Source organism: Ciona robusta, chromosome 10 (assembly GCF_009617815.1).
Source record: "Ciona robusta chromosome 10, ASM961781v2".
Lineage (NCBI taxonomy): Eukaryota > Metazoa > Chordata > Ascidiacea > Phlebobranchia > Cionidae > Ciona > Ciona robusta.
The window spans coordinates 46,373-73,007 of record NC_143244.1 but is presented as its reverse complement, the minus strand read 5'-3'; the positions used below and the strand labels follow the sequence as shown (position 1 = coordinate 73,007).

At 33.9% G+C, this 26,635-nt stretch overlaps 2 protein-coding genes across 14 annotated transcripts in view; one reads left to right on the top strand and one right to left on the bottom strand.

Annotated features, from left to right (window-relative positions):
• LOC149729190 (uncharacterized) overlaps window positions 1-26,635 on the top strand; it is a 40,891-nt gene that overhangs the window by 9,527 nt on the left and 4,729 nt on the right. For 4 of the 12 annotated variants that reach the window (XM_089886804.1, XM_089886805.1, XM_089886801.1 and 1 more), the window contains 11 exons: window positions 3,119-3,289; window positions 3,347-3,505; window positions 5,722-5,832; window positions 13,338-13,508; window positions 13,566-13,724; window positions 16,101-16,208; window positions 18,968-19,138; window positions 19,196-19,354; window positions 21,412-21,522; window positions 24,061-24,231; window positions 24,574-24,729. In XM_089886804.1, the coding sequence (XP_089742930.1) occupies window positions 3,119-3,289; window positions 3,347-3,505; window positions 5,722-5,832; window positions 13,338-13,508; window positions 13,566-13,724; window positions 16,101-16,208; window positions 18,968-19,138; window positions 19,196-19,354; window positions 21,412-21,522; window positions 24,061-24,231; window positions 24,574-24,729 (1,647 nt within the window). Of the gene's footprint in view, window positions 1-3,118; window positions 3,290-3,346; window positions 3,506-5,721; window positions 5,833-13,337; window positions 13,509-13,565; window positions 13,725-16,100; window positions 16,209-18,967; window positions 19,139-19,195; window positions 19,355-21,411; window positions 21,523-24,060; window positions 24,232-24,288; window positions 24,485-24,573; window positions 26,554-26,635 lie in introns of those variants that run through there. The other 8 variants (XR_016385854.1, XM_089886806.1, XM_089886803.1 and 5 more) reach the window with 8 other exon arrangements.
• LOC149729191 (uncharacterized) lies at window positions 25,047-25,965 on the bottom strand. 2 transcript variants are annotated; one of them, XM_089886829.1, is made up of 3 exons: window positions 25,766-25,965; window positions 25,548-25,690; window positions 25,047-25,500 (listed from the first exon to the last, which is right to left on the bottom strand). In XM_089886829.1, exons 1-3 carry the CDS (start codon window positions 25,963-25,965, stop codon window positions 25,472-25,474), a joined length of 372 nt encoding a protein of 123 aa, XP_089742955.1. In that variant the 3' UTR covers window positions 25,047-25,471. The 2 variants fall into 2 exon arrangements, with proteins under 2 accessions (XP_089742955.1, XP_089742954.1); XM_089886828.1 differs by having other exon boundaries at window positions 25,047-25,690.

Here is a 26,635-nt window from a genome sequence, read left to right as displayed (position 1 = left end):
GCTATTATGTCGTTATAAATCGCCAGGTTCAAACAACCCTACTATTTCGTAATTAACATGCTGTTTGACTGAGGAAAACATCAAATATAAAGCAGTGTTGGAACCAATTTAGGCAGTTTACGATATCTCGTTCTGGAAACCTACCATTTCCGAGGGACGGGTCTTCGTTTGTAAGATAACCATACGCTCGTACGGGCTTGACGAAAGGTGCATAGCTATTGTGACGTCACTCATCGGGCACTCGGATTCGACCGGGTAACGTTTCTCATTACCCGGACTCGCCGAATCCGGGTAATTTTAATTTCGTTTCATCCCTAGATGTAACAATAGCATGTTAGGTGGTGAAACCCCATAAAGTTTATAAGTTATCAAGCGATGATGGTTTAGAATCCATGTCTGATTTCACTTTATTTTCGTTGATAAATATTTAGATTCTGCTAAAACATTTTTATCTTCCCTTGGTAGCAATTCATCCAGTTTTGTTTAATTCAAGAATGTTAAAACTGTCAGTCAGCCGAGGAAATCATTTTTTACCGAGAACATCTACTTCAGTTTTTACTATAGAGCGCTTAGGCAATTTACTTAATATTATAATAATAAATATTGAGTATACATACTGTTTATAATATATTACTATGTATACTGTTTATAATAAAAAATAAAAGATATAGTAAAGTGGGGGAAAATGAGACACTTAAGCACTTATTGCCAAATATTTCCAAAATCAAAATAGATGACGGTTTTTGTGTAATACCACGAATTAGTACTATCATTCCTTTATTAATTGACAACAATTTATTAAAATATATAATAAAACACACGAGGAGTTATTTAGCGATCCGCACAACAAGTGAAATTTTACAAATTCGAAAACGCACAGGATAAGACGGTACAGTTTAAAATCATTGTTAATTTTGATTAATGAGTGTATTTATAAATAGGAATACACGTAAATAACACAAAATAATACTGTACGCTTTGAAAATCAAGTTTAAACATTCTTTTCCTTGCCCTACTTCTAATTTTTTTAACATGTTACCTATACATTATATTATTGCATAACAACTGGTATTGTTTGAACAACAATGGGTATTGTTTGAACATCAATTGATAAATATTGTATCCTACAAATGTATATGAACTTGTAATATCAGAAAATTGATTGTAACTATTGATAAAGTTTTTATTTTTGCCACAAATTGGGTATTACTACACTGTTTTTTGCACAAGCCACTTCTTATAAATTATCTCCAAGTGCAAATGACTGAATTTCGAATATATTTTCAAAATATTATCTTTTTACTATATCATTATATTATAGTTGAAAACCCCCTGAAGTATAAATTACTAAATTAAAAGCAAATCTTTCAAAGTTTGGGAATGAAAACATACAAAACTACAATGCGGGGGAAGATGGGACTGTAAATTGAAATATATTTACATTAGCAGTATTCTGCAACTTCGAATTTAACCGGCTGTGCTAGTTTTTTAAGATTTGCTTTTAAATCAATAATTTATATCTCAAGGGTTATTCAAATATAATATACTGATATAATAAAAAGATAATATATGGAAAATATATTCGAAATTCAGTCATTTGCACTTGATAATAATTTATAAGTGGCTTGTGCAAAAAACAGTTTAGCAATACCCAATTTGTAGGAAAAAAGTAAATTTTATTAACAGTTATTATCAATTTTTCTGTTATTACAAGTTCATATACTTTTGTAGGATACAATATTTATCCATTGATGTTCGAACAATACCCATTGTCGTTCAAATAATACCAATTGTTATGCAATAATATAATGTAGGTAACATGTTAAAAAAAATAGCAGTAGGGCAAGAAAAAGAATGTTTAAACTTGATTTTCAAAGTGGACAGTATAAATCGTACTATTTACGTGTATTCCTAATAATAAATACACTTATTAATCAAAATTAACAATGATTTTAAACTGTCCCGTCTAATCCTGTGTGTTTTCGAATTTGTAGGTTGTGTATATACTATACATTTTAAATAAACTGTTTTAAGGAAAAAAAACTAAAATTAATATCTTGCAACTGGGATTCACGAAACTCTCGTTCACTTGCGGTGCCTACGAACAACTTGTTGTTTTTATATTTGCACCAATTAAAATTCACATCATCTGGATTCACCTGCTTTTAAACTATCCACAATTGTTGGCTTAAAATTATATTGGGATTAAAAAAATTATTCGCAAACTTTGCATGTGAAAGTTATTATGACGTAAACAATCGTTACATTATCCACGATGAACATGCGTAAAACTTGCACCAATGTTTCAACTGTTTCTACCGATATACGTGATTCTAATAATGTAATATCAGTTTTAATTAACTACATAAAAGTTCCATGTGACATGAATTGTGACCAAATTAATAAAGCGAGCATTGAAAATGCATTTTTTTAATTAAAAGTTTGCACGAACCGTTCCGTCATTTTAGCTATCCGCCATGTTATCGCAGCGCAACCGATGCGGTTAAAATAGAGCGCACGTTTATGTCGTCAATAATTACTGAACTAAGAAACCAAAGTAGTATATTGTCGGCCGGACGTAACAAAGATTTTAATATAAATAGGTTACCTTACGATTAAAAAAATCCGGACGGTGACATTATCACTGATAAATGGATATTTCTACAATCCTGTGCTAAAGATTAATGTTATATAAAAATAACTCGCCGATAAGCGTCAACGTGTAGAATGCAACGTGTCAGGAGATTGTTGCATTGAATAGAGGAAAACTTGGCTTAATGTTTGTTCGTAATCAAGTGTTTAAACAAAGAGTAAAAAAAACAATTCCTTTTGTTCAAATAAACAAGTGCGCATTGTAGGGTTAACATCGCGTGTAACCTATTTCTCGCGTGTATCGCGTGTAACCTATTTCTAAGTAATTTTTATATCAGAACGTTAGAAAAAAGTGGTAGCCTGAACTATGGTGTGTTTATATTGTTGTGTTGCAAATTGCATTTCATTTAAACGTTCTCTATATTTATTCTATTTAAATATAGTTTTATGAAAATAAAGAAATTAAAACAATATCCCTGTAATGACCTTTATATTAACCAACATAAATATGTTGTTTCTATTTTAGATCAAAAGATTGAACATCATTAATATGCCGATGACAGATTCAACGACACAAGCCCTTCTTCCTCATCTTGATGTGATGGATGAGCTTGGTTTGCTATATTGGTCCAATCACTTGAACCTGAACCACTACATGGAAGATATATCCAGGAAAATAATGGATCGGCAAAACAAAGTATAAATAATGATTGAAAAGTTTTAATTTATTTTACAATATTATCTGTCATTATAGATACAGCTTGGTATAAATGCACCACTGGATGAGAATGCTACACACTGGTTAGCCCGGTGTCTTTCTAATGTGAGTGACTTAACAATAATTGAGGAGAAACTTTCTGCACAAAATCGTACCATCTTACATGAAGCTGTTGAACGACTAACAAACCCACAAGTTAGTGTGTTTAATTTTCATCTTAGAAGTGGAATGTTATTTAATCTCGCTCCTATCTAATCAATTTATTCTTACTTAGCTATTGTATAGTAAAGTGGGGGAAGATGGGACACTTAAGCACATATTGCCAAATATTTCCAGAACAGAAATACATGGCGGTTTTTAGGTAATACCACGAATTAGTACTATCATGCAGTTAAAAATCGACAACAATTCATAAAATATATAATAAAACACACGAGGAGTTATTTAGCGATTCCACAACAGGTATAATTTTACAAATTCAAAAACACACAGGATAAAAATGGGACAGTTTAAAATCATTGTTAATTTTAATTAATAAGTGTATTTATTATTAGGAATACACGTAAATAACACGGTTTATACTGTCCACTTTGAAAATCAAGTTTAAACATTCTTTGCCCTATAAGTATAGTTTTAACCACAGAAATAAAAAAAAATAGAACGCGCATCTCTAATGTCGGTAAAGGAGAAAGCATGATACACTCTCTCTTTTTCGCGGGTCGTTTCCGTTTACTATTGTAGTCAATGGAAGCCAGGGCGTTTTATGTAGTTTTTCTTCGTTTTTTGACTTAATTTAAAGTTATAGTGTAAAGCAACTATTTTCTAATATATATATATTTCTAACAACCCGTTTGTCTGAAGTTTTTAATCAAATTTATTAAATAATTAAATTTCCTAAACAAAGTTAAATTTCCTAAAAAAGTAATTAAATTTCCTAAACAAAGTTAAATTTCCTAAACATAATTAAATTTCCTAAACAACCTACCAAATAACTAAACTGGCCTAATGCACTTAAATAGTTGGTGTAGTTTTTGAAATAAACAGCTAAAACCTCCTAAAATCACTATGCGCCTATCTTTTACAATGGAGACGAAGCGAAATGGGGACGGAGTTGGCGGTCACGTGAATAGAAAAAAAGAATGTATCACGGTTTTGGGCAGTTGCGCGTTCTACTCTTTTTTTATTTGTGTGTTTTTTAACATGTTACCTATACATATATTATTGCATAACAATTGATATTGTTTGAACGACAATGGGTAATGTTCGAACATAAATGGATAAATATTGTATCCTACAAATGTGTATGAACTTGTAATAACAGAAAATTGATAATAACTATTGATAAAATTTTTAGTTGCATCAAATTGGGTACTACTGCTCTGTTTTTCGCGCAAGTCAATTCTTATAAATTATCACCAAGTGCAAATGACTGAATTTCGAATATATTTTCCATATATTATCTTGTTATTATACCAGCATAAAATAATGAAATAACCCCTGAGGTATAAATTACTAAATTAAAAGCAAACCTTTCAAAGTTTGGCAATGAAAACATACAAAACTACAATGTGGGGGAAGATGGGACTCTAAATTGAAATATATATATTTTTTTTATCTCAAATTAAACTCACATTGCCCCCTGCCTATTTTCCTCATCTTTATATCTCAGTTTTTTCACAAAAATATAACTAGTTTAATGAGACCAAATTAAACTGTACGAAATATTCAAGTTTTTTTATGAGGTCATGAAACTAGTTTAATCATTCACACTCGCAAACTACAACATTTTCTCGGCTTTGCTATGGTTTAGCGCGTATTCAAAATTAGCACCTTACTATTTCGCGTTTTTTACCTGTCCAAATATACTGTTTCTATTTAACATATTATTTTAATAATTAAAAACAGTAATCGGCTTTGACACGCGTTTTGTAAAGTCGTGATAATACTGGCAACTTGGCCCAGTGGTTTAGGCGTCTGCAAAGTGTTCAACCAAAGTGTTCCCAGTTTGATGCTTGATGCGATACTAGTACTGAGCGCCGTGTTATAGTATTACTGATCATTGTGTGTGGTGTGTGCTTGGGCAAGACACTTAACAGACATTGTTCCAACCTATGGTCACTTATGGGTTGTACAATATTTAAACTATATCGGCAAATTACAATAAGGTGCTCGTGTACCACCTGGAATGCCCCCGCGTACCAATGGTTGGGAAACAGTGTGTTATGACATCATAATTAGTTTTACGTTGAGAAGTATGACATCATAGTAAGACATGCACCTCCAACTTCATTTGTCACAAAGTGGCATCTATAATGTTTACATAAAAACAAACTTCATTGGCATTCATGATACCCAATATATCTGGTTTTATATTATCTGACACTCTAGTTTTAATTGCTCCAACTATTTAGGGTTTGACAGTGAATGACATTCGTGGTGATCGGTGGCCAAAGTATTGGGGATTGTATAAAAATCAACCAGATGATGATGTAATGCAAATCTTACAACTTCCACTTGGAAAAGTAAGAACCATGAAAATATTCAGTTAGATTATCAAACATGCAGATTATTATTTATCAATTAAAGGTAAATTATGATCTGCATATGGTTTGAACGCATGTGCTTTTACTGGATAGTGAACCTGACACTCTAACTAAAACTTTGTCAATTTGATTTAAATTGATGATGTACTGCTGTAAACAAGCACTGGTATGTAATTCCAAACCTTGAACTGATAAAAAATATATTTCATCATCAGAACTACCAGTGTTTGTTACATCATAGATATAACTGTGACCTCATGTTTGAATCGTTACTATGACCGTATCTAAACTATTGTAGAGAAATTTCAAAAACTATCGGATTTGGTAAATTGAATGCTTCATCTTTGTAAATATATAAATTATAGAATATAGCCTTTAATATATAGTTGAGTGGGGGAAGATGGGACACTTTTTAAGCACATATTGCCAAATATTACCAAAATCAGAAGAGATGACGGTTTTTGGGTGATACCACGAATTAGTACTATCATTCCTTTATTAATTGACAACAATTCATAAAATATAATAAAACACACGAGGAGTTATTTATCGATCCGCACAACAAGTGAAATTTTACAAATTTAAAAACACACAGGATAAGAAGGGACAGTTCAAAATCATTGTTAATTTTGATTAATAAGTGTATTTATTATTAGGAATACACGTAAATAATGTGATTTATACTGTCCACTTTGAAAATCAAGTTTAAACATTCTTTTTCTTGCCCTACTGCTAATTTTTTTAACATGTTACCTATACATTATATTGAAGCGTTGGGAGATCGTGTTTATCGATTTGTTCTTTTTATTTAAAAACCTTATTCAAATAGAATGGAAATTAAAACAGTTAGAAATGTAAAATATAAAAGTAAATAGATATTGCAACACAAACACGCGTTGCGAGTAATAGTACGTTCTACCACGTCGCCTGAACCAAATGTGACTGCAGAGAACAGTCGAGGAACTAACGGTGAGCGAAAAGGCAAGGTTACAGGAAAAAGCGCACACGTGGGTTCACCGAGTCGTGACGGTATAAATCACGGAAAACAATAGCGGGGACGGATTGAGAACGAATAAAGAACATAGTTAAATTGATTATAAATGAAACACCACAGAACTCCCCCCCAGTGAGTCGGGGAACGAAAAAATACAAAACAAGCACTACATTTACGAACATTTATAAGAAGTAAAATGTTTGGGAAACTTCACAACTCGCCCAGATCGAGTTACAACAACTGGGACGGTGGACTTGGTTACATTGTGTTTTACCGTTACAGGTGCAGGTATTTGTAAAGGTGGTGTGGAATCCGTTGGAAAAACCAGGGAGTTATTTTCATAAAAGGCAGGTTTTAAACGGTCGATCGTTATTGTTTGTTTGCGTCCGTTAACTTCCAAGGTGTAATGTTTGTCATTGCGTTTTAAAATTTTATATGGCCCCTTATAGGGTTGTTGCAATGGACGTTTTACGGCATCAACGCGAACAAAACAATATGAACATGAACTTAACATTTTGGGAAAATAAACATGTCGAACCGAATGATCCGAAGTTTTGGTAGCACGTAGTTGACATATGGAACGACGCAATTGCGAAATAAACAAAGTTGGGTCAGTATCGGGAGCATTAACTGAAGAAAAGAATTCGCCAGGTAAACATAGCACGGTGCCGTATACCAACTCAGCCGCCGTCGACTTAATGTCCTCTTTAAAGGAGGTACGCAAACCCAAAAGAACGAGTGGTAAATTGTCGGACCACCGTTCAGGTGTGCTTTGTGCTTTGAGAGATGCTTTTAATTGTCTGTGCATTCTCTCTACCAGACCGTTCGCTGCTGGATGGTACGCTGTGGTACGAATACGGGTACTACCTGTAAGCATCATCAATTGTTTGAACAATTCTGATTCGAACTGAGTACCGCGGTCAGTGGTGACGGTTGCAGGTGCGCCAAAACGACAAATCCAATTGTTAAAAAATGTTCGCGCGATTGTCTCTGCTGTGATATTAGGTATTGGTATGGCTTCAGGCCATCGCGTAAAACGATCAACACCTGTTAATATATACCGAAAACCATTCGAAACAGGCAGCGGTCCAACAATATCCATATGGATATGTTTGAATCTTGCGTCTGGTGTGTCGAATGTTCCAAGTGGTGTTTTCGTGTGGCGGTGAATCTTCGAACGTTGGCACGGGATGCACTCATCGGTCCATTTCTTTAGATCTTTGTGTATGTTGGGCCATACGTAGCGCGAGGTGATGAGTTGTCGCGTTGCCTTGACTCCAGGATGAGACGCTGAGTGAAGATTGTGAAAGATTGTTTTGCGCATGGATCTTGGGACTATTGGTCGATTTCTCTTGGTGGAAGTGTCACATGTTAATTTTAATGTGCTTGCTGATAAAGGAATGTCGACAATGTTGAGAGAAGTGACGTTTTGATTCTTAAGATGTTGTATTTCTTTATCCAGTAATTGCAATTTTGCCATCTCCTGAAAATTAATAATGGGGTCATGCGATTGCACGGCGTGAACATTTGGTCGAGACAATACATCTGCAACAACGTGTTGTTCTCCCTTTATGTGTTGGATGTCGTTAGTGAATTGCGAAATTAGGTCCAAATGTCGTGTTTGACGTGGAGAATAGCGTTCAGGTTTGGCAAATAAAGCCTGAGTTAACGGTTTGTGGTCGGTGTACACGGTGAAGTCTCGTCCCTCCAATAGATGACGAAAATGTATGATGGCAGAATAAATGGCAAGTAATTCCTTGTCGAAAGTGCTGTAGCGGGTTTCGGTGTCTGACAGCTTCCGAGAGAAGAAACTTATTGGTTGCCATTGATTTTGAATATGTTGTTGCAACACCGCTCCTGTTGCTAAATTTGACGCGTCCACCATTAAGCTTATCTGCACCCCTGGTCTCAGATAATTTAGTAGAGTTGCAGATCCTAACGCTTCTTTTACTCTGTCGAACGCCGCTAGTGTGGTATCATCCCAGTTTAGCTGCGTTTTGTCTGATGAAGTCGCTTTTCCCTTGGCTGACGTTGTTTTCAGCATGTTGTTCAGTGGAGCCACCAAGTGTGCGCAGTTTGTGATAAAACGGTGGTAAAAGTTGACCATGCCTAAAAATCGTTGCAGTTGTTTTTTAGAGGATGGACATGGAAATTGTGTGATTGCCTCCACCTTTTTCTGTACAGGACGGATACCATCTTGATTGACCAAGTGTCCGAGAAATGTAAGTTCATTTTTTCCAAATACACACTTCGCTGGATTGATCACAACATCGTAATCCACAAGACGGGTGAACAGCTGACGTAGGTGTTCTTTATGTTGTTCTTCTGTTTTGCTTGCAACGAGGATATCGTCGATATATGCGTAACAAAAGTTTAAACCACGCAACACCTGGTCGATGAATCGTTGAAACGTTTGGCTTGCATTTCTAAGGCCGAAAGGCATTCGGTTGAATTCGAAAAGGCCAAACGGAGTTGTAATCGCCGTTTTTGCTATGCTGTTCGGATGCATCGGAATTTGATAGTACGCTTTAATGAGGTCTATTTTGGAGAAAACGTTGGAACCATGAAGGGATGCCGAAAAGTCCTGTATATGTGGTACTGGATATCGATCAGCTTTGGTGATGGCATTGAGTTTTCGATAGTCTCCGCAGGGCCGCCAATCATTGCTATCTTGCTTCGGTACCATATGTAGAGGTGTAGCCCAATCACTCGACGATGCGCGAATGATGCCAAGGTCCAGCATGTGCTGAAATTCTTGACGCGCCACCTTGTATCGTTCTGGAGCCAATCTTCTTGGTCGCGAAACCACAGAAGGACCAGAAGTTAAAATTTGATGAGTGATGGTATGCTTGACAACACCGTCGTACGCTGAGGTTTGCATTACCTTTGGAAATTGTCGTACAATGTCTTCATATGGATTGGTTGATGCTGGGAGGAGGGCTGGGTTAATTGATGACAATGTTGAGGGCAATCCATTGACACACAGGTGTGTGTTGCCGTCAATAAGTCGCAAAGAAGTCATGTCCACCAGTAAACCGTAGTGGTGAAAAAGTCCGCTCCTAGAATGGCATGGCGCACATTTGCTACCGTGAATATCCATTTAAATTGCCGGCGCAACCCAATGTTGAGAGTCAGTGACCGTTCTCCAAATACAGCGATTGAAGAGTTGTTAGCTGCTGACAGAACTCTGTCATTGTCACCGCGTAGTCGCTCTTGAGAGGTTGGGGGAATCAAAGATAACGCCGCGCCGGTGTCGACGAGTAGTTTCAACCCGTTAATTTTATCGAAGACATAAAATAGACGACTTTGCCTATTACGAACAGCACACGTCGTCACTGGCTGCTCTTCGTTGCGTTTCCCGAATGTTGACATGGTTCTACGCATTTGTGGGCGTTTTCGCCAAACTTCCGGTGATACCAACAAACTTCGCCTTGCTTGGAAAATTGCCTGACGCGGGAAGTGGAACTTTGTCGTCGCGAATTGTACCGATAATTGATGCGTGGTTGCCTCTGTGCGTCGCTCAATTTGCTTTCCAGACGCTCGATGCGGCTAATTATTTGATCGAGTCTCTCTTCGAAGGAAATAGCACCAACACCAGGTTTTTCTTTGTGGGCGTTGATTTGATTCTCACGGTTCTCATGGAGAACCGAGTTCACTGACGATGGAATCACATCCATAATGCTATCAGCCATCTTGGCCTTATCTTCTAAAGCCAAACTTTCGTTCGCACTTAAAATCATTCGCACATTAGCGGGAAGCCTTTGCAAGAAGAGTTCACTTAAAATAGCGCTGTCTACGTTACTTTGGCCAAGTAACTGTCTCATGTGTCGAAGAAACTGTGTCGGCTTTCGATCTCCTAATACTTCGGCAGATAAAAGTTGTTGGAGCCGTTTTCTCTCAGACACTGTTGTGCGATTGACCAGTTCTTCCTTTAATCGATCAAATGGAGATTCTTCAGGTGGAGAGATTATGATATCTCGCACCTCTGCGGCGTATTCAGGCGAGAGCGATGCAACAACCAGATCAAACCTTGTTCGTTGATCCTGAATGTTTTTGTTGTTGAACTGCGCTTCCACTTGCGCAATCCATAATTGTGGGTCTGATGGCCAGAATGTCGGGAGATTGATGCTATAACCTCGTGGTTGCTCCCTCTCTTGACGGTTGCGTCTTGGGCATCTCTTTCCACTTGATCTTTGTGATGAATTGACTTGTGTTCAGATCACGTCGGGGTCACCATTGAGGCGTTGGGAGATCGTGTTTATCGATTTGTTCTTTTTATTTAAAAACCTTATTCAAATAGAATGGAAATTAAAACAGTTAGAAATGTAAAATATAAAAGTAAATAGATATTGCAACACAAACACGCGTTGCGAGTAATAGTACGTTCTACCACGTCGCCTGAACCAAATGTGACTGCAGAGAACAGTCGAGGAACTAACGGTGAGCGAAAAGGCAAGGTTACAGGAAAAAGCGCACACGTGGGTTCACCGAGTCGTGACGGTATAAATCACGGAAAACAATAGCGGGGACGGATTGAGAACGAATAAAGAACATAGTTAAATTGATTATAAATGAAACACCACAATATTATTGTATAACAACTGGTATTGTTTGAACGACAATGGGTAATGTTCGAACATCAATGGATAAATATTGTATCCTACAAATGTATATGAACTTGTAATAACAGAAAATTGATAATAACTATTGATAAAGTTTTTATTTTTGCTACAAATTGGGTATTGCTGCTCTGTTTTTGGCACAAGCCACTTCTCGTAAATTATCTTCAAGTGCAAATGACTGAATTTCGAATATATTTTCCATATATTATCTTTTTATTACATTAGTATATTATATTTAAATAACCCCTGAGGTATAAATTATTGATTTAAAAGCAAACTTTTCAAAGTTTGGCCTGTTGTCGTTCAAACAATACCAATTGTTATGCAATAATATAATGTATAGGTAACATGTTAAAAACTATAGCAGTAGGGCAAGGAAAAGAATGTTTAGACTTAATTTTCAAAGCGTACAGTATTATTTCGTGTTATTTACGTATATTCCTGATAATAAATACACTTATTAATCAAAATTAACAATGATTTTAAACTGTCCCTTCTTATCCTGTGTGTTTTTAAATTTGTAAAATTTCACTTGTTGTGCGGATCGCTAAATAACTCTCCGTGTGTTTTATTATATTTTATGAATTGTTGTCAATTAATAAAGGAATGATAGTACTAATTTGTGGTATTACCAACATCTATTTTGAATTTGGAAAATATTGTACAATATGTGCTTTAGTGTCCCATCTTACCCCACTTTACTATAAAATGTTTAAACTTTTAGATTTTGAAAGTGTGCAACATAACAAGTGTACATACATTTTAAAGAAAATATTTTATGTGTAACATAACTAAAATTAATATCTTGCAACTGGGATTCTCGAAACTCTCGTTCACTTGCGGTGCCTACGAACAACTTGTTGTTTTTATATTTGCACCAATTAAAATTCACATTATCGGAATTGCTTTTAAACTATCCACAATTGTTGGCTTAAAATTATATTGGGAGTAAAAAAATTATTCGCAAACTTTGCATGTCAAAGTTATTATGACGTAAATAATCGTTACATTATCCACGATGAACATGCGTAAAACTTGCACCAATGTTTCAACTGTTTCTACCGATATACGTGATTCTAATAATGTAATATCAGTTTTAATAAACTACATAAAGGTTCCATGTGACATGAATTGTGTCCAAATTGATAGAGCGAGTATTGAAAATGCATTTTTTTAATTAAAAGTTTGCACGAACCGTTCCGTCATTTTAGCTATCCACCATGTTATCGCAGCGCAACCGATGCGGTTAAAATAGAGCGCACGTTTATGTCGTCAATGATTACTGAACTAAGAAACCAAAGAGTATGTTGTTGGCCGGACGTAACAACGTAAAAAAGATTTTAATATAAATAGGTTACCTTACGATTAAAAAAATCCGGACGGTGACATTTTCACTGATAAATGGATATTTCTACAATCCTGTGCTAAAGATTAATGTTATATAAAAATAACTCGCCGATAAGCGTCAACGTGTAGAATGTAACGTGTCAGAAGAATGTTGCATTGAATAGAGGAAAACTTGGCTTAATGTTTGTTCGTAATCAAGTGTTTAAACAAAGAGTAAAAAAAACAATTCCTTTTGTTCAAATAAACAAGTGCGCATTGTAGGGTTAACATCGCGTGTAACCTATTTCTCGCGTGTATCGCGTGTAACCTATTTCTAAGTAATTTTTATATCAGAACGTTAGAAAAAAGTGGTAGCCTGAACTATAATGTGTTTATATTGTTGTGTTGCAAATTGCATTTCATTTAAACGTTCTCTATATTCATTCTATTTAAATATAGTTTTATGAAAATAAAGAAATTAAAACAATATCCCTGTAATGACCTTTATATTAACCAACATAAATATGTTGTTTCTATTTTAGATCAAAAGATTGAACATCATTAATATGCCGATGACAGATTCAACGACACAAGCCCTTCTTCCTCATCTTGATGTGATGGATAAGCTTGGTTTGCTATATTGGTCCAATCACTTGAACCTGAACCACTACATGGAAGATATATCCAGGAAAATAATGGATCGGCAAAACAAAGTATAAATAATGATTGAAAAGTTTTAATTTATTTTACAATATTATCTGTCATTATAGATACAGCTTGATATCAATGCAACACTGGATGAGAATGCTACACACTGGTTAGCCCGGTGTCTTTCTAATGTGAGTGACTTAACAATAAGTGAGGCGAAACTTTCTGCACAAAATCTTATCATCTTACATGAAGCTGTTGAACGACTAACAAACCCACAAGTTAGTGTGTTTAATTTTCATCTTAGAAGTGGAATGTTATTTAATCTCGCTCCTATCTAATCAACTTATTCTTACTTAGCTATTTTATATAAAGTGGGGGAAGATGGGACACTTAAGCACATATTGCCAAATATTTCCAGAACAGAAATACATGGCGGTTTTTAGGTAATACCACGAATTAGTACTATCATGCAGTTAAAAATCGACAACAATTCATAAAATATATAATAAAACACACGAGGAGTTATTTAGCGATTCCACAACAGGTGAAATTTTACAAATTCAAAAACACACAGGATAAAATGGGACAGTTTAAAATCATTGTTAATTTTAATTAATAAGTGTATTTATTATTAGGAATACACGTAAATAACACGGTTTATACTGTCCACTTTGAAAATCAAGTTTAAACATTCTTTGCCCTATAAGTATAGTTTTAACCACAGAAATAAAAAAAAATAGAACGCGCATCTCCAATGTCGACAAAGGAGAGAGCATGATACACTCTCTCTTTTTCGCGGGTCGTTTCCGTTTACTATTGTAGTCAATGGAAGCCAGGGCGTTTTATGTAGTTTTTCTTCGTTTTTTGACTTAATTTAAAGTTATTGTGTAAAGCAACTATTTTCTAATATATATATATTTCTAACAACCCGTTTGTCTGAAGTTTTTAATCAAATTTATTAAATAATTAAATTTCCTAAACAAAGTTAAATTTCCTAAAAAAGTAATTAAATTTCCTAAACAACCTACCAAATAACTAAACTGGCCTAATGCACTTAAATAGTTGGTGTAGTTTTTGAAATAAACAGCTAAAACCTCCTAAAATCACTATGCGCCTATCTTTTACAATGGAGACGAAGCGAAATGGGGACGGAGTTGGCGGTCACGTGAATAGAAAAAAAGAATGTATCACGGTTTTGGGCAGTTGCGCGTTCTACTCTTTTTTTATTTGTGTGTTTTTTAACATGTTACCTATACATATATTATTGCATAACAATTGATATTGTTTGAACGACAATGGGTAATGTTCGAACATAAATGGATAAATATTGTATCCTACAAATGTATATGAACTTGTAATAACAGAAAATTGATAATAACTATTGATAAAGTTTTTAGTTGCATCAAATTGGGTACTACTGCTCTGTTTTTCGCGCAAGTCAATTCTTATAAATTATCTCCAAGTGCAAATGACTGAATTTCGAATATATTTTCCATATATTATCTTGTTATTATACCAGCATAGAATAATGAAATCACCCCTGAGGTATAAATTACTAAATTAAAAGCAAACCTTTCAAAGTTTGGCAATGAAAACATACAAAACTACAATGTGGGGGAAGATGGGACTCTAAATTGAAATATATATATTTTTTTTATCTCAAATTAAACTCACATTGCCCCCTGCCTATTTGCCTCATGTTTATATCTCAGTTTTTTCACAAAAATATAACTAGTTTAATGAGACCAAATTAAACTGTACGAAATATTCAAGTTTTTTTATGAGGTCATGAAACTAGTTTAATCATTCACACTCGCAAACTACAACATTTTCTCGGCTTTACTATGGTTTAGCGCGCATTCAAAATTAGCACCTTACTATTTCGCGTTTTTTACCTGTCCAAATATACTGTTTCTATTTAACATATTATTTTAATAATTAAAAACAGTAATCGGCTTTGACGCGCGTTTTGTAAAGTCGTGATAATACTGTCGAAGAATTCTGTAACATTATTTTCCTTATTATCATTAAATAGGGAAAGAAAATGTGTGTAAAAAGAAAATTAAAAAAGGGTCTCGTTAGACAAAGTGTCCCATCTTTCCCCACTCTATTATACAATTAACGTTATACCAGTGGTACCCGAACTTTTATTTTTGTGTTTGTACTTGCGTAGCAATTTCGTTGCGGCCCGGCAACTTGGCCCAGTGGTTTAGGCGTCTGCAAAGTGTTCAACCAAAGTGTTCCCAGTTTGATGCTTGATGCGATACTAGTACTGAGCGCCGTGTTATAGTATTACTGATCATTGTGTGCGCTGTGTCCTTGGGCAAGACACTTAACAGACATTGTTCCAACCTATGGTCACTTATGGGTTGTACAATATTTAAACTATATCGGCAAATTACAATAAGGTGCTCGTGTACCACCTGGAATGCCCCCGCGTACCAATGGTTGGGAAACAGTGTGTTATGACATCATAATTAGTTTTACGTTGAGAAGTATGACATCATAGTAAGACATGCACCTCCAACTTCATTTGTCACAAAGTAACATCTATAATGTTTACATAAAAACAAACTTCATTGGCACTCATGATACCCAATATATCTGGTTTTATATTATCTGACACTCTAGTTTTAATTGCTTCAACTATTTAGGGTTTGACAGTGAATGACATCAATGGTGATCGATGGTCAAAGTATTGGGGATTGTATGGAAATCAACCAGATGATGTAATGCAAATCTTACAACTTCCACATGGAAAAGTAAGAACCATGAAAATATTCAGTTAGATTATCAAACATGCAGATTATTATTTATCAATTAAAGGTAAATTATGATCTGCATATGGTTTGAACGCATGTGCTTTTACTGGATAGTGAACCTGACACTCTAACTAAAACTTTGTCAATTTGATTTAAATTGATGATGTACTGCTGTAAACAAGCACTGGTATGTAATTCCAAACCTTGAACTGATAAAAAATATATTTCATCATCAGAACTACCAGTGTTTGTTACATCATAGATATAACTGTGACCTCATGTTTGAATCGTTACTATGACCGTATCTAAACTATTGTAGAGAAATTTCATAAACTATCGGATTTGGTAAATTGAATGCTTCATCTTTGTAAATATATAAATTATAGAATATAGCCTTTAATATATAGTTGAGTGGGGGAAGATGGGACACTTTTTAAGCACATATTGCCAAATATTACCAAAATCAGAAGAGATGACGGTTTTTGGGTGATACCACGAATTAGTACTATCATTCCTTTATTAATTGACAACAATTCATAAAATATAATAAAACACACGGAGAGTTATTTAGCGATCCGCACAACAAGTGAAATTTTACAAATTTAAAAACACACAGGATAAGAAGGGACAGTTTAAAATCATTGTTAATTTTGATTAATAAGTGTATTTATTATTAGGAATACACGTAAATAACACGAAATAATACTGTACGCTTTGAAAATCAAGTTTAAACATTCTTTTTCTTGCCCTACTGCTAATTTTTTTAACATGTTACCTATACATTATATTATTGTATAACAACTGGTATTGTTTGAACGACAATGGGTATTGTTCGAACATAAATTGATAAATATTGTATCCAACAAATGTATATGAACTTGTAATAACAGTAAATTGATTGTAACTATTGATAAAGTTTATATTTTTGCTACAAATTGGGTATTGCTACACTGTTTTTTGCACAAGCCACTTATAAATTATCTTCAAGTGCAAATGACTGAATTTCGAATATATTTTCCATATATTATCTTTTTATTACATTAGTATATTATATTTAAATAACCCCTGAGGTATAAATTATTGATTTAAAAGCAAACCTTTCAAAGTTTGGCCTGTTGTTGTTCAAACAATACTAATTGTTACGCAATAATATAATGTATAGGTAACATGTTAAAAACTATAGCAGTAGGCAAGGAAAAGAATGTTTAGACTTAATTTTCAAAGCGTACACTATTATTTCGTGTTATTTACGTATATTAACAATGATTTTAAACTGTCCCTTCTTATCCTGTGTGTTTTTAAATTTGTAAAATTTCACTTGTTGTGCGGATCGCTAAATAACTCTCTGTGTGTTTTATTATATTTTATGAATTGTTGTCAATTAATAAAGGAATGATAGTACTAATTTGTGGTATTACCAACATCTATTTTGAATTTGGAAAATATTGTACAATATGTGCTTTAGTGTCCCATCTTACCCCACTTTATATAAAATGTTTAAACTTTTAGATTTTGAAAGTGTGCAACATAACAAGTGTACATAAATTTTAAATAAAAATATTTTATGGGTAAAATAACTAAAATTAATATCTTGCAACTGGGATTTACGAAACTCTCGTTCACTTGCGGTGCCTACGAACAACTTGTTGTTTTTATATTTGCACCAATTAAAATTCACATAATCTGGATTTACCTGCTTTTAAAAATTTAAACCATTCACAATTGTTGGCTTAAAATTATATTGGGAGTGAAACGCTTGAAACATAAATGTTTTCTAACAATCATAGTAGTTTATTAAAGTTATTATGACGTATCGTTACATTATCCACGATGAACATGCGATAAAATTGCACCAATGTTTCAACTGTTTCTACCGATATACGTGATTCTAATAATGTAATATCAGTTTTAATTAACTACATAAAAGTTCCATGTGACATGAATTGTGTCCAAATTGATAGAGCATCAACCGATGCGGTTAAAATAGAGCGCACGTTTATGTCGTCAATAATTACTGAACTAAGAAACCAAAGAGTATGTTGTTGACCGGACGTAACAAAGTTGATTTTTATGTAATTAGGATTTCTTTCTATAAAACAAATCCGGGCATTTTTGAACAATCCGGACGGTGACATTATCACTGATAAATGGATATTTCTACAATCCTGTGCTAAAGATTAATGTTATATAAAAATAACTCGCCGATAAGCGTCAACGTGTAGAATGCAACGTGTCAGGAGATTGTTGCATTGAATAGAGGAAAACTTGGCTTAATGTTCGTTCGGTTCAAACAAAGAGTAAAATACCAATTCCTTTGGTTCAAATAATCCAAAGCGCATTTTAGGGTTTAACTGCATTGCATTTCAGTGTTGTTTACGAAACAATGCCCTTTGATGCGTTGATTGAAACTCGCATAACACGCATTGTGCGTTGTTGGGTTAAATGTAGCAGCTTCTGAATGAAACATGCATAGCTACATGGAAACAAAACGAATATTGCAAAATAAATATGGTGCATCGCGTGTAACCTATTTCTAAGTAATTTTTATATCAGAACGTTAAAAAAACACGTTCTAATGTAAAAAAGTGGTAGCCTGAACTATAATGTGCTTATATTGTTGTGTTGCAAATTGTATTTCATTTAAACTTTCTCTATATTTATTCTATTTAAATATAGTTTTATGAAAATAAATAAATTAAAACAATATCCCTGTAATGACCTTTATATTAACCAACATAAATATGTTGTTTCTATTTTAGATCAAAGGATTAAACATCCTCCATGTGGAGATGACAGATTCAACGACACAAGCCCTTCTTCCTCATCTTGATGTGATGGATAAGCTTGGTTTGGTATCTGGGTCCAATCGCTTGAACCTGAACCACTACATGGAAGATATATCCAGGAAAATAATGGATCGGCAAAACAAAGTATAAATAATGATTGAAAAGTTTTAATTTATTTTATAATATTATCTGTCATTATAGATACAGCTTGGTATAGTTGCACAACTGGATGAGAATGCTACACACTGGTTAGCCCGGTGTCTTTCTAATGTGAGTGACTTAACAATAAGTGAGGAGAACCTTTCTGCACAAAATCATATCATCTTACATGAAGCTGTTGAACGACTAACAAACCCACAAGTTAGTGTGTTTAATTTTGATCTTAGAAGTGGAATGTTATTTAATCTCGCTCCTATCTAATCAATTTATTCTTACTTAGCTATTGTATAGTAAAGTGGGGGAAGATGGGACACTTAAGCACATATTGCCAAATATTTCCAAAACAAAATTACATGGCGGTTTTTAGGTAATACCACGAATTAGTACTATCATGCAGTTAAAAATCGACAACAATTCATAAAATATATAATAAAACACACAAGGAGTTATTTAGCGATTCGCACAACAGGTAAAATTTTACAAATTCAAAAGCACACAGGATAAGATGGAACAGTTTAAAATCATTGTTAATTTTAATTAATAAGTGTATTTATTATTAGGAATACACGTAAATAACACGATTTATACTGTCCACTTTGAAAATCAAGTTTAAACATTCTTTGCCCTATAAGTATTGTTTTAACCACAGAAATAAAAAAGAATAGAACGCGCATCTCCAATGTCGACAAAGGAGAAAGCATGATACACTCTCTCTTTTTCGCGGGTCGTTCCCGTTTACCATTGTAGTCAATGGAAGCCAGGGTGTTTTATGTAGTTTTTCTTCGTTTTTTGACTTCTAAAAAACCATTTGTCTGAAGGTTTTTATTTCAAATTATTAAATAATTAAATTTCCTAAACAAGTGGTAAACTGTAAGTGTTAACCTACCAAATAACTAAACTAGCCCAACAAACTTAAATAGTTGGTGTAGTTTTTGAAATAAACAGCTAAAACTTTCCAAAAATACTATGCGCCTATCTTTTACAATGGAGACCAAGCGAAATGGGGACGGAGTTGGCAGTCACGTGAATAGAAAAAAGAATATATCATGGTTTTGGGCAGTTGTGCGTTCTACTCTTTTTTATTTCTGTGTTTTTAACATGTTACCTATACATATATTATTGCATAACAATTGATATTGTTTGAACGACAATGGGTAATGTTCGAACATCAATGGATAAATATTGTATCCTACAAATGTATATGAATTTGTAATAAAAGAAATTTGATTATAACTGTTAATAAAGTTTACATTTTTGCCACAAATTAGGTATTGCTTTACTGTTTTGGCACAAGCCACTTATAAATTATCTTCAAGTGCAAATGACTGAATTTGGAATATATTTTCAAAATATTATCTTGTTATTATACCAGCATAGAATAATTAAATAACCCCTGAGGTATAAATTATTGAATTAAAAGCAAATCTTTCAAAGTTTGGCAATGAAAACATACAAAACTACAATGTGGGGGAAGATGGGACACCAAATTGAAATATATTTACATTAGCAGTATTCTGCAACTTGTAGTTAACCTAACAAGTTTAACAGGCTGTGCTAGTTTCTTCATGTAAACTTTGTATATATAACTTTTTTAACAAATATTTCTGTAACATTATTTTCCTTATTACCATTAAATGAGGGAAAGAAAATGTGTGTAAAAAGAAAATTAAAAAAGGGTCTCGTTAGACAATGTGTCCCATCTTCCCCCACTCTATTATACAATTAACGTTATAACAGTGGTACCCGAACTTTTATTTTTGTGTTTGTACTTGCGTAGCAATTTCGTTGCGGCCCGGCAACTTGGCCCAGTGGTTTAGGCGTCTGCAAAGTGTTCAACCAAAGTGTTCCCAGTTTGATGCTTGATGCGATACTAGTACTGAGCGCCGTGTTATAGTATTACTGATCATTGTGTGCGTTGTGTCCTTGGGCAAGACACTTAACAGACATTGTTCCAACCTATGGTCACTTATGGGTTGTCCAATATTTAAACTATATCGGCAAATTACAATAAGGTGCTCGTGTACCACCTGGAATGCCCCCGCGTACCAATGGTTGGGAAACAGTGTGTTATGACATCATAAATAATTTTACATTGAGAAGTATGACATCATAGTAAGACATGCACCTCCAACTTCATTTGTCACAAAGTAACATCTATAATGTTTACATAAAAACAAACTTCATTGGCACTCATGATACCCAATATATCTGGTTTTATATTATCTGACACTCTAGTTTTAATTGCTCCAACTATTTAGGGTTTGACAGTGAATCGCATCAATGGTGATCGATGGTCAAAGTATTGGGGATTGTATAAAAATCAACCAGATGATGATGTAATGCAAATCTTACACCTTCCACATGGAAAAGTAAGAACCATGAAAATATTCAGTTAGATTATCAAACATGCAGATTATTATTTATCAATTAAAGGTAAATTATGATCTGCATATGGTTTGAACGCATGTGCTTTTACTGGATAGTAAACCTGACACTCTAACTAAAACTTTGTCAATTTGATTTAAATTGATGATGTAATGCTGTAAACAAGCACTGGTATGTAATTCCAAACCTTGAACTAATGAAAAATATATTTCATCATCAGAACTACCAGTGTTTTTTCAAAAACTATCGGATTTGGTAAATTGAATGCTTCTTCTTTGTGAATATATAAATTATAGAATATAGCCTTTAATATATAGTTGAGTGGGGGAAGATGGGACACTTAAGCACATATTGCCAAATATTACCAAAATCAGAAGAGATGGCGGTTTTTGGGTGATACCACGAATTAGTACTATCATTCCTTTATTAATTGACAACAATTAAATAAAATATAATAAAACACACGAGGAGTTATTTAGCGATCCGCACAAGAGGTGAAATGTTACAAATTCGAAAACACACAGGATAAGAAGGGACAGTTTAAAATCATTGTTAATTTTGAATATTAAGTGTATTTATAAATAGGAATATACGTAAATAACACGAAATAATACTGTACGCTTTGAAAATCAAGTCTAAACATTATTTTCCTTGCCCTACTGCTATAGTTCTTACATGTTACCTATACATTATATTATTGAATATATTTTCCATATATTATCTTTTTATTACATTAGTATATTATATTTAAATAACCCCTGAGGTATAAATTATTGATTTAAAAGCAAACCTTTCAAAGTTTGGCCTTTTGTCGTTCAAACAATACCATTTGTTATGCAATAATATAATGTATAGGTAACATGTTAAAAACTATAGCAGTAGGGCAAGGAAAAGAATGTTTAAACTTGATTTTCAAAGCGTACAGTATTATTTCGTGTTATTTACGTATATTCCTATTTATAAATACACTTATTAATCAAAATTAACAATGATTTTGAACTGTCCCTTCTTATCCTGTGTGTTTTCCAATTTGTAACATTACACCTCTTGTGCGGATCGCTAAATAACTCCTCGTGTGTTTTGATATATTTTTTGAATTGTTGTCAATTAATAAAGGAATGATAGTACTAATTCGTGGTATTACCGTCATCTATTTTGAATTTGGAAAATATTGTACAATATGTGCTTTAGTGTCCCATCTTACCCCACTTTATATAAAATGTTCAAACTTTTAGATTTTGAAAGTGTGCAACATAACAAGTGTACATACATTTTAAAGAAAATATTTTATGGGTAACATTTAATATCTTGCAACTGGGATTCACGAAACTCTCGGTCACTTGCGGTGCCTACGAACAACTTGTTGTTTTTATATTTGCACCAATTAAAATTCACATAATCTGGATTTACCTGCTTTTAAAAATTTAAACCATTCACAATTGTTGGCTTAAAATTATATTGGGAGTAAAAAAATTATTTGCAAACTTTGCATGTCAAAGTTATTATGACGTAAATAATCGTTACATTATCCACGATGAAAATGCGTAAAACTTGCACCAATGATTCAACTGTTTCTACCGATATACGTGATTCTAATAATGTAATATCAGTTTTAATAAACTACATAAAAGTTCCATGTGACATGAATTGTGACCAAATTAATAGAGCAAGTATTGAAAATGCATTTTTTTAATTAAAAGTTTGCACGAACCGTTCCGTCATTTTAGCTATCCACCATGTTATCGCAGCGCAACCGATGCGGTTAAAATAGAGCGCACGTTTATGTCGTCAATAATTACGGAACTAAGAAACCAAAGAGTATGTTGTTGGCCGGACGTAACAACGTTGATTTTTATGTAATTATGATTTCTTTCTATAAAAAAAATCCGGGCATTTTTGAAAAATCCGGACGGTGACATTTTCACTGATAAATGGATATTTCTACAATCCTGTGCTAAAGATTAATGTTATATAAAAATAACTCGCCGATAAGCGTCAACGTGTAGAATGCAACGTGTCAGGAGATTGTTGCATTGAATAGAGGAAAACTTGGCTTAATGTTCGTTCGGTTCAAACAAAGAGTAAAAAACAATTCCTTTGGTTCAAATAATCCAAAGCGCACTGTAGGGTTAACTGCATTGCATTTCAGTGTTGTTTACGAAACAATGCCCTTTGATGCGTTGATTGAAACTCGCATAACATGCATTGTGCGTTGTTGGGTTAAACGTAGCAGCTTCTGAATGAAACATGCATAGCTACATGGAAACAAAACGAATATTGCAAAATAAATATGGTGCATCGCGTGTAACCTATTTCTAAGTAATTTTTATATCAGAACGTTAGAAAAAATGGTAGCCTGAACTATGGTGTGCTTATATTGTTGTGTTGCAAATTGCATTTTATTTAAACGTTCTCTATATTCATTCTATTTAAATATAATTTTATGAAAATAAAGAAATTAAAACAATATCCCTGTAATGACCTTTATATTAACCAACATAAATATGTTGTTTCTATTTTAGATCAAAGGATTAAATATCTATGACATGCCGATGACAGATTCAACGACACAAGCCCTTCTTCCTCATCTTGATGTGATGGATAAGCTTGGTTTGGGATCTAGGTCCAATCACTTGAACCTGAACCCCTACATGGAAGATATATCCAGGAAAATAATGGATCGGCAAAACAAAGTATAAATAATGATTAAAATGTTTTAATTTGTTTCATAATATTATCTGTCATTATAGATACAGCTTGATAATTGCACCACTGGATGAGAATGCTACACACTGGTTAGCCCGGTGTTTTTCTAATTCCAATACGTATATATATCACAATCTGCATTGTTACAATATGAATGCACTTTGTCTTGCTTACCCTCGCTCCATTACAGCTTGGTGTCGTAACTTCAGCAATAGAAAGATGGCTTGTATAATAGTAACAACCACAAATAGTTTGTACGGCTACCATTATATTATTGTACATGAGTTGGTGTGTATCATATTTATTCTAACTTTAACTAAACTGCTTAGATACAAATATGGATGTATGGTCCTGAAGTCAAACATGTGAGACCATTGTTCCAATGTTTTGATAAAATATCGAAACTATGTCTTGATATGAAACATCTTACAAGTGAAGATAATCGTTTGCTGGAAGAAGCAATTCAACGATTACGTTCTCCACAGGTTTAACAAATATATATTTATTTTTTATATATAGTAGGGTGGGGGAAGATGGGACACTTAGTCAGACGAGATTTATTTTAAGTTTTCTTTTTACGGACCCCTATGTAAAGTGCTCATGACACGAATATCAAACTTAGTATAAAACAATACATCTTATTATAATACGTAGTCTTACCAACATTTACAGGCGAGAAACTTTATTTACGCGATAAATATAACGTTTTTAAGTGAAACAAATCAACTCCTCAGTTTGCGGCGTAAAAATGATACCACTACCTTGTGATGTCAGCGCGAGAACGCTAGCCAGACAACTGCTGTAGATTTTATAGTGTTTATTTTGATGTGTAATGGAGGGCGATGACAGTTTTAAAGGCTTATTGGGTTTAAGCAGTTCTCTCGATCTCGTTTGCGAGATGGGGATAACTGGAAAAGATACACAGCATACAGACAGTTTATTGGCAGGACAAGAGTATGTTAGCTTTAGATTTGCTGACTCAAATCTTGCAGTTGTGTGTTTTTTTTTTGTAAACACTCTGACCATTTTTACTTATACAAACAAAATAAAACTTTATAAAAACTTGCCAGATCATATTTGTAAACACCTGAAACATAGTATTCAATAGAGAGAGCTTGACATGAAACGTGACACGTGATTTTTAACAGCACTATCTCTGCCTGGCTCTTCACATGAAGAGCTTAGAGGCAGCCTTGTCGTTTCATCGGTCAGTGTCTCTTCAACTTGTTATCTCTCTGGCAAATAGACTGAACGTTCTGCGATAAGCAGTATGAAGTTTGTATAATTCGAACAAAGTTCCTACCATAGGTTGCTTCCTGTGTGACTTTTCTGACAATGTAACCACTCTTCTTATACTTGGGATAGTGAATCCCATATACTGGTACACCATCCTTTGTGACAGACCGGTGAGCATTCTCATTAAAGTGAAGAGCTGCTAAAGCTGTCCTGGAGGATAAATTTCAATTAAAATAAATGGAATTTTAGCATATAACTATTTTAGTCAATAGTTTATAAGTTTACCTGCACTCCATGCCAAGAAAGGAAAAACAAATCATCTTGAAAACAAAATTATTTAATAGACTATGAAAAGCCTCAACAGTCGATGTTTTGTAAGGGGAAGAAAACTGAGCAATATCTTTTAGAAGCCTGGAGTTGCACACAATCTTCTCCATTTGTACAGCAGCTTTTGTACCTAGAAAGAGAAATAAATAAATACTCATTCTTAAAAATGTCAATACTGGTATATAAACAGTAAAATATTACATGGTTGAAGCCGAGCTTGCTGTCGTTTCTGGCCCTGAAAATCACCATGGAGGCATCTTGAGAAACGTCCCGAGAAGTCGTGATGTCGATTTTGTACATGGCTTACGATTAAACTTATCAACCACTAACTGACTATCGTTTGGAGGGGTGGAGACCACAGACCAGTAAAGATGGTTTATAATACTGGCCACCCAACCATTTAATCCCTCACAACCTTTTCACCTGGCAGTTGATTTCAACTTTTTCTTTAATCCTAAATTGATGAATTTAAATATCGATACCTGAATTAGTTGTTTCATAAAAATATAATATTTATTAGCTCACCTTTAGCAACGTGCCGTATGTCAAACAAATGCTTGATATGAGGATGTTGATCTCGCAGATATATTTCTTTATGGAAACGTGCCTATCTGTGATAAGAGTATCAACAGGTACAAAGTTCTGGATCCGCTGCAGAGACCTCGCCAATCCCTCTTGCTCCATGTGGTAGCTACCCCCACTTCATTACTCTTTTGACACAAAAGCTATATCAGAACAGAACGAAGGTATAATAAATTGCAAAATAGACATTCATTTTTATGTTTACCTGGATGGTCTGTATGTCGACATCAGCTTTCATTCTTAAAT